The sequence below is a fragment of the Monodelphis domestica genome, chromosome 1 (assembly GCF_027887165.1).
Source record: "Monodelphis domestica isolate mMonDom1 chromosome 1, mMonDom1.pri, whole genome shotgun sequence".
Lineage (NCBI taxonomy): Eukaryota > Metazoa > Chordata > Mammalia > Didelphimorphia > Didelphidae > Monodelphis > Monodelphis domestica.
This window is the reverse complement of record NC_077227.1, coordinates 395,023,026-395,037,436: the sequence shown is the minus strand read 5'-3', so window position 1 is coordinate 395,037,436 and position 14,411 is coordinate 395,023,026. Positions and strand designations below refer to the sequence as shown.

Here is a 14,411-nt window from a genome sequence, read left to right as displayed (position 1 = left end):
ATTGTCTTTTACCTGTTTTATTATAGTCTGGATAGGTTACCTGTTAAGGGATTAGGGAAGCTATTCTCAGGATCATCATTGGTTTGATTTCTTTGTTAGCTGAAGCATAAAATGCCTAGGCTGTGGAGTATTGATGTTTGAGGTTATAGTTGAATTCTTTAAAAAAAATTTTTTTTAAACCCTTACCTTCCATCTTGGAGTCAATACTGTGTATTGGCTCCAAGGCAGAAGAGTGGTAAGGGCTAGGCAATGGGGATTAAGTGACTTGCCCAGGGTCACACAGCTGGGAAGTGTCTGAGGCCAGATTTATAGTTGAATTTTCATTGCTTAGTGGTAACTTTTCCCCTTTACCTAGCATGACTTGGTGGCCTTGGAGACTTTGGAGTTGGGGATGGCAATAGTAATTTTATTTGATTTACTATCTTTTTTAAACTTAGAAATTATATACTTTTAATCCTCTGTTATCACTATAGTATGTTTAGTATATTTTATAGTCTACTAGAGTCTCATTGCATTCTAACCTTGAGCTTTGGACTGGCCTGAGTTAGGCCTGACCTAGAAAGGTGGGTGTCAGATAAGACAAAAAGTTGTTTGAGAACTAGGAGGGAAACCAGAAGTATAGTATAGTACAGTGTTTCTCAGATGGTTAAAAGAGTAAACATAGTCTTACTCTTTTCTCTGAGGAATTGTGGCACCTTGTATAGGAGCCAGTAGAATTGTACATACCCATATGATTGATTGCATGCAGAAGTTCCATATAATTCCTAGGAGACTTGAATGTTCAATTTTAAATATAAGTTCCATATACTTTCTGGCACACTAATGAGACCTCATTGCACACAGTAGCATACTTTTTGACAGCCACTGCTATAGTGGCAGGGTTACTGCCTTGCTTTCAACATACTCTGGTCCTTTCTATTGTGAGAGAGGAAAACATTTCTTTGGTTGGGAACCTCTAAATCTCACTTTGTCAGGAGGGTGACTGAAAGATGAGAAATGATTTCTTGGTGGGCTGAATGTGCTGCTTTTGTATAGCATTCACCATCTGGGAAACAAAACACAGAAATGACATCTGGTGCTTGCTCCATTGTACTAACACTGTACAATAGTTGTTCCTAGGCAACCATTGACATTTTGCTGCTGCCCAGGGTCCTGATTAGAATTGTTGGTTTTATGAAAACAGCTTATTCATCACGGCTGAAAGTGTTGAGCTAGATTGGTGGAATGCCTTCATTTTCTCCAGATGGTTTTTACTTTGGACTATATAGTTTCTGAGTTCCCTTCCTGCTCTGGATCTGTGATCTATGATTAATTGCTCCAATATAACTAAGCATCAGAAGCTCTCTAGTGTAGTGTGGAAAGAACCCTGGATAGACTTGGATTCAGAAATACTGAGTTGCCACATACTAGCTCTGTGACTGTGTCTGGGCCTTTAATAAATATTTTTTAATTGAGTTGACCTTGGGCAAGTCATTTTGCTTTCATACTCATTTTCATCATCTCTAAAATGAGGATAGTAATTATAGCTTGCATTTGTATAGCTTTTTAAAGTTTTTTCAGAGCATTTTAAATAGATTGTTTCATATGACCCATGCAGTAATCCTATGAGGTATATGTTATTATTGTCTCCATTTTACAAATAAGGACAGTGAAGATAAGAATGAGGTGACTTGGCTGGAGAGTCACACAGTCAGGAGGTATCAGAAGTGGGGGTCAACCAAGTTCTTCCTAACTCTAAGCTCAGTGTTCCATCTACTACTGCCTCTCACTATAACATTACAAAAGACTTTACAGATATGGTCTTATCTCAGCCTCATGACAATTCTGTGATGTAGGTAGGTTTTAAGGATAGGAAAACAAACTCAGAGAGGTTAACTGATTTGGATGTAGTCATACATGGATAGTTAGGATTTGAAACCAAGTGACTTTTAAGCTTATTGTCTATCAACCATGCCCCATTTTGCTCTCCCTAGCTCAGACAATCAAATCAGCTAATGGATGTGAAATATTTTATAAACCAAAGTGCTCAATACATGTTATTATTAGCCTAAAATCATGAGAAAACATGATTCTTGAAATTTGTTCTCAACAAATTCATTTTCCTGTTCCTCCTCTCTTGAGCTCTTTCTATCTAGGCATTTGGACATTTCATAATATGGTAAGTGATTGTATAAAAAATAAATTTAATTTCAGGTGGGTGCCTCAAAAATAAAAATTCAGACTGCTTCAGATTTTCTTAGGACTTAAATCTTTTGCTTTGTTGGTGTTCCAGATGATTCAAATGTGGGTATTGGTCTGTTTTGTCTTAAAAATTTTTTTTTAATTTAAAATTTAAAATTTTATTTTTTGAATTAATTTATTTAGTCAATTTAGAACATTATTCCTTGGTTACAAGAATCACATTATTTCCCTCCTTCCCCTCCCCACACCCTTCCCTTAGCAGATGTGCAATTTCATTGGGTATTACATGTGTGCTTGATCAGAACCTATTTCCATGTTGTTGGTATTTGCATTAGGATGTTCATTTAGAGTCTGCATCCCCAGCCATATACCCTTGACCCATGTATTCAAGCAGTTGTTTTTCTTCTGTGTTTCTACTCCCACAGTTTTTCCTCTGAATGTGGATAATCTTTTTTCTTGTAGATCCCTCCAAGTTGTTCAGGATCACTGCATTGCCACTAATGGAGAAGTCCATTACATTTGATTGTACCACAGTGTATCAGTCTCTGTGTACAATGTTCTCCTGGTTCTACTCCTTTTGCTCTGCATCAATTCCTGGAGGTCATTCCAGTTCCCATGGAATTCCTCCAGTTTATTATTCCTTTGAGCACAGTAGTATTCCATCACCAACATATACCACAATTTGTTCAGCCATTCCCCAATTGAAGGGCATCCTCTCATTTTCCAATTTTTTGCCACCACAAAGAGCGCAGCTATGAATATTTTTGTACATGTCTTTTTCCTTATTATCTCTTTGGGATCCAAACCCAGCATTGTTATGGTTGGATCAAAGGGCAGACAGTCTTTTAGTGCCCTTTAGGCATAGTTCCAAATTGCCCTGCAGAATGGTTGGATCAATTCACAACTCTACCAGCAATGCATTAATGTCCTGACTTTGCCACATCCCCTACAGCATTCATTACTTTCCTTTGCTGTCATGTTAGCCAATCTGCTAGGTGTGAGGTGATACCTCAGAGTTGTTTGATTTGCATCTCTCTCATTATAAGAGATTTAGAACACTTTTTCATGTGCTTATTATTATTTTTTTATTTCTTTAACTGAAAATGGCCTATTCATGTCCCTTGCCCATTTATCAATTGGAGAGTGGCTTGATTTTTTGTACAATTGGTTTAGCTCTTTATAAATTTGAGAGGTTTTTGTTATGAAGATTGTTTCCCTTCTAATTTTGGTCGCATTGGTTTTGTTTTTCAAAACCTTTTAAATTTGATGTAATCAAAATTATTTATTTTATATTTTGTGATTTTTTTCTAGCTCTTCCTTGGTTTTAAAGTCTTTCCTTTCCCAAATATCTGACATGCATATTTTATATGTCTTTATAGTGGTTGAAGGACTCTCTCTGTTGGATTTGGGAGTATCTCCTTATTCTGGAGCAGTTTTTCATGAAGTAAGTATTGCTCCCTTTATTTTTCATGTGTTAACAATATTTTATTGCTATTTATGCAAAGTCTAAGAAATTTTAAACTGGCAACTTAATAGGTAACTTAAAATATCCTTTGAAAAATTAGTTAAGAAATAATCCTATGGCAGAACCAGGAGAATATTATACACAGAGACAGATACATTGTGGCACAATCATGTGTAATAGTCTTCTCTGTTACCAACAATGCAATGATCCAGGACAATTCTGAGGGACTTATGAGAAAGAATGCTATCCACATTCAGAGGAAGAACTGTGGGAGCAGAAGCACAGAAGAAAAACAACTGCTTGATCACATGGTTTGATGGGGATATGATTGGGGATGTAGACTCCAAGTGATCACTCTGATACAATTATCAATAATAGGGAACTGGGTCTTGATCAATGACACATGTAAAACCCAGTGGAATTGCTTCTTGGCCATAGGAGGGGTTGGGAGGAGGGGAGGAAAAGAATATGAATCATATAACTATGGAAAAACATTCTAAAACAAATAAACTTATTTTAAAAATAAAAAAAGAAATAACCCTGTGTTTGAAATCCTCATCATATAATAATGATAACATAATTCTTTTTTAAATTTATTTTTAATTAATTAATTAATTTTAATTTATTTTTATTTGGTCATTTCCAAACATTATTCATTGGAAACAAAGATCATTTTCGTTTCTTCCCTCCCCCTCCCCCTCTCCCACAGCCAACACACAATTCCACTGGGTATCACATGTGTTCTTGATTCAAACCCATTTCCATGTTGTTGGTATTTGCATTAGAGTGTTCATTTAGAGTCTCTCCTCAGTCATATCCCCTCCACCCCTGTAGTCAAACAGTGATAACATAATTATGATGGAAGTGATTGCTCAGTAAACTGAAGAAGCATCCCTTCAGCATGGGAAATAATCCCAGAGAGGTTCTTTGGGAACATAGAAAGACTTCAATAAAATTCCTTTCTTGATAATATTATTACATTATTTTCTCAGATTTCTATTTATAGGTCTGTAGTATAGATATTCATCTAGATAAAATGAGAAAGGAAATATTTTTGTACTCTTTAGTTGTACTCTTTGTTTACTTTAGTTGTACTCTTTAGTTTACATATTCTCATTAGTGAGTATGGCATGGTGTAGGAGAAAGAGCTTTGGATTTAGTCAGGACACCTGAGTATAAGACTTAGACAATTATCTGGACCAGGTTAAGGTTAAGGATAATCTTGCACTAGCTATGCTGGGCTTGTTGTGAGGAAATAATGGATATAAAATACTTTGTAACTCCAAAGCATAGTACAGTATTAATATTTTATTATTGATAATGGTTCTGTGGTTTCATTTCTATGGATTACTTTTTCTTGTTCTAAGTGTATTGTGTGTGTGTGTGTGTGTGTGTGTGTGTGTGTGTGTGTGAGAGTGAGATTTGACTTAAATGATTTTTTGTTTTTATCTTATAGACACCGTTAATAATATACCTTTTCCATTTTCTGATTGACTATGCGGAGTTGGTATTTATGGTAAGTAATCTACTTTTTTTCTTCCCATGTACTTTATTTTTTTATATTTAATTACATGTAATAACAAATTTCCACACAAGTTTTCCCAAGTTATATGAACAAACTTATCTCCCTCCCTCCCTTTCCTTCCCCTTCCTGGTGCTGGCAGGCAATACAATCTGGGTTATATGTGTATTATCATATAAAACATAATTCTATATTGTTCATTTTTGTAAGTGAATAATCTTATAAAACCATAAACCAAAATGAAAGATTGAAAAATTGTTTGTTTTTATCTGTATTCTGACTCCAATAATTCTTTCTCTGGAGGTGGATAGCATTCTTTGTCATAAGTCCCTCAGAATTGTCCTAGATCATTGTATGGCCAGTAATAGCTAAGCCTATCACAGTTGATCATTTCACAATATTGCTGTTACTATGTACGGTGTTTTCCTGTTTCTTATTATTTCACTCTGTATCAGTCCATGAAGGTCTTTCCAGTTCTTTCTGAAATCATCCTGTTCATCATTCCTTACAGCACAATAGTATTCCATCAACATTATATACCACAACTTGTTCAGCCATTCCCCAATTGATGGACATCCCTTTAATTTCCAATTCTTTGTCATCACAGAAAGAGCAGTTATAAATATTTTTGTACAAGTAGCTTTCCCCCCCTTTTTTGATCTCTCCTTGATATAGACCTAGTAGTGGCATTACTGGATCAAAGTGTTTGCATTGTTTTATAGTCCTTTGGGCATAATTCCAAATTTTGCCACATCCCCACCAACATTTATCATTTTCTTATGCTATCATATTGGCCAATCTAATAGGTGTGAGATGGTACCTCAGAGTTGTTTTAATGTGCATTTCTCTAATCAAGATGCATTTTGAACATTTTTCATATGATTATTGATAGTTTTGATTCCTTCATCTGAAAACTGCTTATTTGTATCCTTTGACCATTTGTCAATTGAGGAATGACATATATATGTAAAATTTTTTTTAAACCCTCACCTTCCATCTTGGAATCAATACTGTGTATTGGTTCCAAGGCAGAAGAGTAGTAAGGGCCAAGCAATGGGGGTCAAGTGACTTGTCCAGGGTCACAGGGCTGGGAAGTGTCTGAGGCCAGATTTGAACCTAGGACCTCCCGTCTCTAGGTCTGACTCTCAATCCACTGAGCTACCCAGCTGCCACCAATAACTTATATTCTTATAAATTTGACTTGGTCCTTTAAATATTTGAGAAATGAGACTTGAGAAATGAGAACAAATGAGAAATTTGTTATAATTTTTCCTCAGTTTGTTGTTTCTCTTCTAATATTGGTTGCATTGGTTTTATTTGTACAATACCTTTTAAATTTAATATAATCAAAATTATTCACTTTACATCTTGTAATGTTCTCTATCTCTGGTTATAAATTCCTCCCTTCTCCATAGATCCAACTGGTAAACTATTCTATGTTTCCTTAATTTACTTATAATATCACCTATTATTTCTAAATCATATACCCATTTTGACCTTATCTTGGTATAGGGTGTGAGATATTAATCTGTACCTAATTTTTGCCATACTGTTTTCCCATTTTCCCAACAGTTTTTGTCAAATAGTAAGTTCTTATCCACAAGCTGGAATCTTTGGGTTTATAAATACTAGATTCCTGAGGTCAATTACTCTTACTCTATTCCATTGATCCACCCTTCTGTTTCTTATCCAGTACCAATCGTTTTGATGATCACTGCTTTATAGCACAATTTAAGATCTGGTACTACTAGGTCACCATCTGTCATGCTTTTTTTTCATTATTTCTCTTGATATTCTTGACCTTTTGTTCTTCAGATGAATTTTGTTGTTATTTTCTTCTGGTTCTATAAAATAGTTTTTTGGTAGTTTGGTATGGCACTGAATAAGTAAATTAAAATAATCTACTTTTAAAGAAAAGCCATTGTTATATTTGTAGAATCTAGGAGAACTTGTTTTGTTTTGATTATAATAATTTCTCTATAGTCTCAGATTCTGATACAAGTTAATTCTTTTTTTTTATTTTATCTTTATTTTATTCCAATAACAAATTCACATATAAGTTTGTGATTCGTGTTGCCTTCCTCTCTTGTTCCCCCCCCCCCCCCCGGAATTGATAAACAATTCTACTGGGTTATGCATTATCGCTCAAAACATATTTCCATATTATTCTTTTTGTAAGAGAGTAATATTTATAAAACCAAAACCTTAAATCATATACCCAAATAAACAAGTGATAAATCATATGTTTTCATTTTCATTTCTACTCCCACAGTTCTTTCTCTAGAGGTGGATAGCATTCTTTTTCATAAATCCCTCAGAATTGTTCTAGATAATTTTATTGCTGTTAGTAACAAAGTCTATCACATTTGATTATCCCACAATATTTCAGTTAGTTTGTGCAGTGTTTTCTTGGTTCTGATTATTTCACTCTGCATTAGTTTATGTAGGTCTTCCCAGTTCTTTCTGAAATCATCCTGTTCATCATTCCTTATAGCACAATAGTATTCCATTATCATCATTTACCACAGCTTGTTTAGCCATTCCTCAATTGAGGACATCCCTTCAATTTCCAATTCTTTGCCATCACAAAATGCTCAGCTATAAATATTTTTGTACAAACAGGTCCTTTCTCATTTTTTTTATCTCTTTGGGATACAGTCCTAGTAGTGGTATTGATGGATCAAAAGGTGATACATGTTAATTCTTAGAACTATTATAATGTCACGGATGCAAGGAATATTTTCCAAAATCTCTGGCTAAACAGATAGAAAGGAGTATAGTGTGGAATGGAATGGAAAAGAGTAGTTGTTATTCAGTCATGGGACCTGGATTTATGCCCCTTTTCTACTGGTTATTAATTGATATGGCACTGAGAAAGCTATTTAACTGATCCTTAATAACAGTACAAATCTGTAACATGGTATAATATCTCCTACATGATTGTTGTACATAGATTAAGTAAATGAACACAGAAGTGCTTTATCAGCAGTAAAATGCTATATAGATGCTAAAATACTTAAGAGGAAATTAATTTTCTCACTTTTTCCCCTTCTGCAGAGTGGAGCATAAAGGTGAATTAAGACACAGTCTAAGATACTGTCATGAAGCTTTTAGTCTTTTAGGAAGGGGATGACATGTAACCAGAGAAATATAATACAAATTAGAACATGACAAGTTCATAAAAGGTCAAAGTACTATGAAATTAGATAAGGGAGGGAGCATTTGTAGATGGGCAAATAAAGGAAAGCTCCTCATAGAGGTTTCATTTTCTATGTTTGTCAATCTTCAAAAAAATCTAACAAAATTAACAAAAATTTGGACTGTTTTAATATTTGCTCCTTAGAAATTGGAGAATACTTTTTAGTTTCTCCAACATTTCTTGCCAGTGATTTGCTCTGATTAGACTGGTCTTTAAAATGGACAGAATGGGACAGCTAAGTGGCTTGGTGGATACAGATGGGAGGTCCTGGTTTCAAATCTGTCCCCAGACACTTCCTAGGAGTGACTCTGGATAAGTTCACTTAACAACCATTGCCTACTTTACCACTCTTCTGCCTTGGAACCAATACTCAGTATTGATTCTAAGATAGAAGGTTAGGGCTTAGAAAAATAAAATAAAATAAAATGGATGGAATGAAATACACTGAACTGTTTTATTGCTGGATTCTTAGAACTTTTGGAGGTTTCTTCCACTCTCCATTTAATGAAAACCTGGCAGATTTATACTCTAGTTCTATCTTTTTCCAACATTCACATCAATTTTTAAAAAAAACTCTTACCTTTTGTCTTAGTATTGATTCTCAGACAGAAGATTAGTAAGGACTAGGCAATGGGGATTAAGTGACTTGTATATAGCTAGGAAGTGTCTGAGATCAAATTTGAACCCAGGACTTTTTGCCTCCAGGCCTGGCACTTTGCTCTGTGTACTTGCTATCTAATTGCCCTCACTCACAATGATTCTTGTGTGATTTTCTTTGAATTAATTTTGTATCAGTTCACCTCAGCTGAAATATTTGCATGTATACTTTTTTGACTTGGTTTTCTTACAAGTTCTGGTACCTATCACCATCTATTTTGTTTATGGAAAGTAGTAAGTTTTGATTCCATATGTTTCATTTTTAGGGTTATTTATTTATTTATTTTTAACTCTTACCTTCCAATACTGGGTACTGGGTTCTAAGGCAGAAGAGTGGTAAGAGCTAGGCAAGGGAGTTAAGTAACTTGACCAGGGTCATAGCTAGGAAGTATCTGAGGCCATATTTGAACCCAGGACCTCCTGTTTCCAGACCTGGTTCTCAATCCACTGAGCCACCCAGCTGCCCCCAGGTCCATTTACTTTTAAAAACATGTAACCCAAGTGTGATTTAGTTGCTAATTGGTTTCACTGTGGGAAACTTAAGGGAATTAACATCTGAGTATGCTATGGAGGACCATCTGCCACAAGTGACCATTTCAGCCTCTGCTTGACAACTTTGTAATAGGACTTAATTCTCTAATGAAACAGCTCCATTCCATTCTTGGAGAGCTCAGATTGTTAGGAAGGAAATTCTTCCTTTTGTCAAACTGTATTTGCTTCCTTATTTCTGCTGTATTGGTCCTCATTCTGTTGCCTTGAGCCAAGTGGACACTCTTTAGCTATTTAAAGATAATAATCATATTCTATGCCTAATTTTCTCTTTCAGGGCTTAAACTTCCTCATTTCATTAATCAAGTCATGTTTAATATTGGTTGAATCCTTTTGTTGCCTAAGTTTCCCTCTTGGACATATCCCAGTTATTTAAGTTCCCTTCTAAAATGTGGTACCTAGAACTGAACACAGATTTAGTGGTCTGATTAGATCAACATGCAGTGAGTGTCTGATCTTCCATTTTCTGCTCTCGGTGCATTTATTAATGTATCTATAGAACATAGTCTCTTTACAAATAGCTCCAGCACCTAGACCTACATTACCTTGCTTTTGGGAATCTATAATTGTCTTATACTGTCTTATACTGTGAACTGTAAAACTGTGAAACCAGTTTTGGACATACTCTTTGTTCCATATACATATTCTTTGTGGTTCTGCTAGTTATAGAAAAAAGGGTTGAAAGCATAGTTGGATATCTAGAAAATAAATTGATACAACAAATATTTATAAAGTGCTGACTGTATAAAATAATCTGTTAACTAGGTTAGAAATATAAAGACAAAAATGAAAATAATCTCTCCTTAAGGAGCTTATATTTTTTGAAAACAAAAAAAAATGTTGTTGACTTGAATGTTGTTGATAAGCTCATGTATTAAGGGGACTTTGTTCACTTGACCTACTTGCTCATTTTAGGGATATGCATCTGGGCCAGTGGATGCTTATGAGGTTCATTTTGGTCTTGGTATCTCCAAGAGCCTTATTTGAAAAGGACCTTGTGAGGACCTTGGAATTGTAGGAATCTTTTCTGTTTTTGAAATGATTCAGAGGCAGCAGGATAGAACTGAACCCAGAAACATCTTGATTTACCTAGTATAATTTTCTTCTATCTTATTTTTTCAATCCTTATCTTCTGTCTTAGAATGAATACTCTATATTAGTTCCAAGGCAAAAAAGCAGTTGAGATTAAGTGATTTTTCTAGGGTTATACAGCTAGGAAGTATCAGATTTGAACCTAGGACCTCTCATCTACAGGCCTAGCTATCCACTGAACTACCTAGTTGCTTCTCTAGTATTATTTTGATTTTTAATTTTTTTTTAATTTAGGTATTTTTTCATGATTACCTGATTCATGTTCTTTCCCTTCCTTTTTATCTCCCCACTCCCAGAGCTGATATGCAATTCCACTGGGTTATACAAGTATTATCACTTAATACCTATTTCCAGCTTGTTGCATTATTCATTTTTGTAATAATCTTTTCAAAACCAAAACCCCACATCCAGTATCCATATAAACAAGTGAAAAATCAAATGTTTTCCTTTTGCCTTTCTACTTCCACAGTTCTTTCTCTCAATGTGGAAAGCATTCTTTCTCATAAGTCCCCCAGGATTGTCCTGGATCATTGCATTGCTAACAGTAGCAAAGTTGATTACATATGATCATCCCACAATGTTTCAGTCTCTGTACAATGTTCTGGTTCTGTTCATTTTATTCCTCATCAGTTTGTGGAGGTCTTTCCAGCTAATATAGAAATCAAACAGTTTATTGTTCCTTATTGCACAGTAGTATTCCATCACCATCATATACCACAGTTTGTTCAGCCATTCCTCAATCAAGGGATATCCCCCTCATTTTCCAATTTTTTGCCACCACAAAAAGCACAGCTATGAATATTTTTGTTGTTTTTATTTTTTAAATATTTTTCCATGTTTACATGATTCATTTTCTTTCCCTCCCTTCTTTCCTCCCCCCTCCCAGAGCTGACAAGTAATTCTACAGGGTTGTATAAATGTTGTCACTTGATACCTATTTCCATATTATTTGTTTCTGCTATAGAGTGATTTTTTTGAAGTCTAAATTCTTAATCACATATCCTTATGCACATGTGATAAATGATGTCATATGTTCTTTTACATTTCAACTGCCATAGTTCTTTCTCCCAGTGTGGTTAGCATTTTTTCCCATAAGTCCTTTAGGAGTGTCCTAGCTTGTTGCATTGCTACTAGTAGCAAAGTCCATTACCTTGGATTCTTCTACACGGTTTTACTTTCTGTTTACAATTTTCTTCTGGTTCCACTCATTTCACTCTGCATCAGTTCATTGAGGTTCTCCCAGTTCATTTGGAAAGCCTCCAGATCATCAGTCCTTATAGCACAATAGTATTCCATCACCATCATATACCACAATTTGTTCAGCCATTCCCCAATCGATGTATATCCCCTCATTTTCCAATTTTTTTTTGCCACCACAAAGAGCCCCGCTTTGAATATTTTTGTACAAGTATTTTTACTTATTCCCTCTTTAGGGCACACACCCAGCAGTAGTATTGCTGGATCCAAAGGAATGCATTCTTTTAAAGCCCTTTGTGCATCATTCCAAATTGCCCTTCAGAATGGTTGGATCAATTCACAACTCTACCAGCAATGTATTAGTGTTGCAATTTTGCCACATCCCTTTCAGCATTTTTTATTTTCCTTTACTTTCATATTGGCTAATCTGCTAGGTATGAGGTGGTACCTCAGAGTTGTTTTGATTTGCATTTCTCTAATCAGGAGGGATTTAGAACACTTTTTCATGTGATTATTGTTAGTTTTGATTTTCATCTGAGAACTACCTGTTCGTATTCTTTAACTATCTATCAGTTGGGGAATGGCTTGATTTCTTGTACATTTGATTTAGTTCCTTATATATTTGGGAAATTAGACCTTTGTCAGAGAATTTTGTGATAATTATTTTCCATTTTGTTGCTTTCCTTCTACTTTTGGTTGCATTGGTTTTGTTTGTACAAAAACTTTTTAAATTTAATATAACCTAAATTTTACATTTTACATTTTGTAATGTTCTCTATCTCTTGCTTAGTCTTACATTTCTTCCTTTCCTATAGATCTGACAGGTATATTATTCTATGTTCACCTAGTTTCTTTATGATTTCATTCTATATTTAAGCCATTTACCCATATTGAATTTATTTTGGCATAGGGGAGATGTTGATTTGTACCTAACTTTCCTCATACTGTTTTCCAATTTTCCCAACAGTTTTTGTCAAACAGTGAGTTCTTGTTCCAAAAGCTGGAGTCTTTGGATTTATCAACACTAGATTGCTGAGGTGTTTTACCCCTTGTTTATTCCACTGATCAACCCTTCTGCCTCTTAGCCAGTATCATATTGTTTTGATAACCACTGCTTTATAGTATAGCTTAAGATCTGGTACCGCTAGGCCACCATCCTTCACATTTTTTTCCTTTAGTTCCCTTGATATTCTTGATCTTTTGTTCTTCCAGGTGAACTTTCTTATAATTTTTTCTAATTTTAGAAAAAAGTTTTTTGGTAGTTTGATAGGTATGGCACTGAATAAGTAAATTCGTTTATGTAAAATTGTCATTTTTATTATATTAGCTCATCTTACCCATGAACAATTAATATTTTTCCAATTGTTTAGATATAATTTTATTTGTGCGAAAAGTGTTTTATAGTTGTATTCATATACATTTTGAGTTCGTCTTGGCAGATAGATTCCCAAATATTTTATGTTGTCTAGAGAGTGTCTTAACTCTTGCTGCTGCTTTTTGTTGGAAATATATAGAAATACTGATGATTTATGTGAGTTTATTTTGTATCCTGAAACTTTGCTAAAATTATTAATTATTTCTACTAGCTTTTTAGTTGATTTTATAAGGATTCTCTAAGTATTGCCATCATATCATCTGCAAAGAGTGATAGTTTAGTTTCCTCATTGCCTACTTTAATTCCTTCAATTTCTTTTTCTCCTCTTATTGCTATCACCAGCATTTCTAATACAATATTAAATAATTCTGGTGATAATGGGCATCCTTGCCACACTCCTGATCTTATTGGGAAGACCTCTTAACTTATCCCCATTTCAGATGATACTTGCTCTAGTATTATTTTGAACAAAATCATCTATCTTTTGTGAAATTTTTGGTGAATTTTTGTGAATTGATTTTGAGGGCTGAGTCAGGGTAGGAAGAAGACAAAAGTTCTGCATTATTTTATGAACTTTTTGCTGAAGGCAGCAACTTGACTGTGTAAGAGGCATATATCCCTCTAGCCTTAGCCCTTTCTTATTTCCCTTCTGACTTGGTTCCATTTTTAATTTTTTCTTTACTTTCCATAGGTAACTGATGCACTTACTGCAATTGCACTGTATTTTGCAATCCAGGATTACAACAAGGTGGTGGTAAGTAGTCAGTAATGGAGTCATTTCTTTAGGGGTTTTATTTTCTGTTAATTTTTAATTTCTTGGTGTAAAGAGTACATGTTCAAAGAGTTCTCTATCATCAAAATAATAGGAAGCAAGACTAAAGGTGACTGAAAGTGGTACTTTACTGATAATTATGGTAAAATCAACTGTAATCTGTGTAGCCTATTAATAAATTTTATGAGTATTACACTCCTTTGTCAGTTTAGACATGAATGAACTGGTCTACATTATGATTATTAATGGCAAATTCTAAAATAGTCCTTTTTGAACATGCTTTTAACTTCTAAGGGACAATGAATAATAGCTGTAATTTAACCATTTATTCAGTAGTTTCAACAAACATTTTTATTAAATGCCTATTTTCTAAGCCTTGTGATAGGTTTTGGAGGTTCAAAT

At 34.5% G+C, this 14,411-nt stretch overlaps 1 protein-coding gene across 3 annotated transcripts in view; it reads left to right on the top strand.

Moving 5' to 3' along the window:
- Positions 1 to 14,411, top strand: part of PIGU (phosphatidylinositol glycan anchor biosynthesis class U) — a 104,528-nt gene that overhangs the window by 13,316 nt on the left and 76,801 nt on the right. For all 3 annotated transcript variants that reach the window (XM_056811774.1, XM_056811776.1, XM_056811775.1), the window contains exons 2-4: positions 3,561 to 3,625; positions 5,103 to 5,162; positions 13,929 to 13,991. In XM_056811774.1, coding sequence (XP_056667752.1) covers positions 3,561 to 3,625; positions 5,103 to 5,162; positions 13,929 to 13,991 — 188 coding nt within the window. The remainder of the gene's footprint in view (positions 1 to 3,560; positions 3,626 to 5,102; positions 5,163 to 13,928; positions 13,992 to 14,411) is intronic.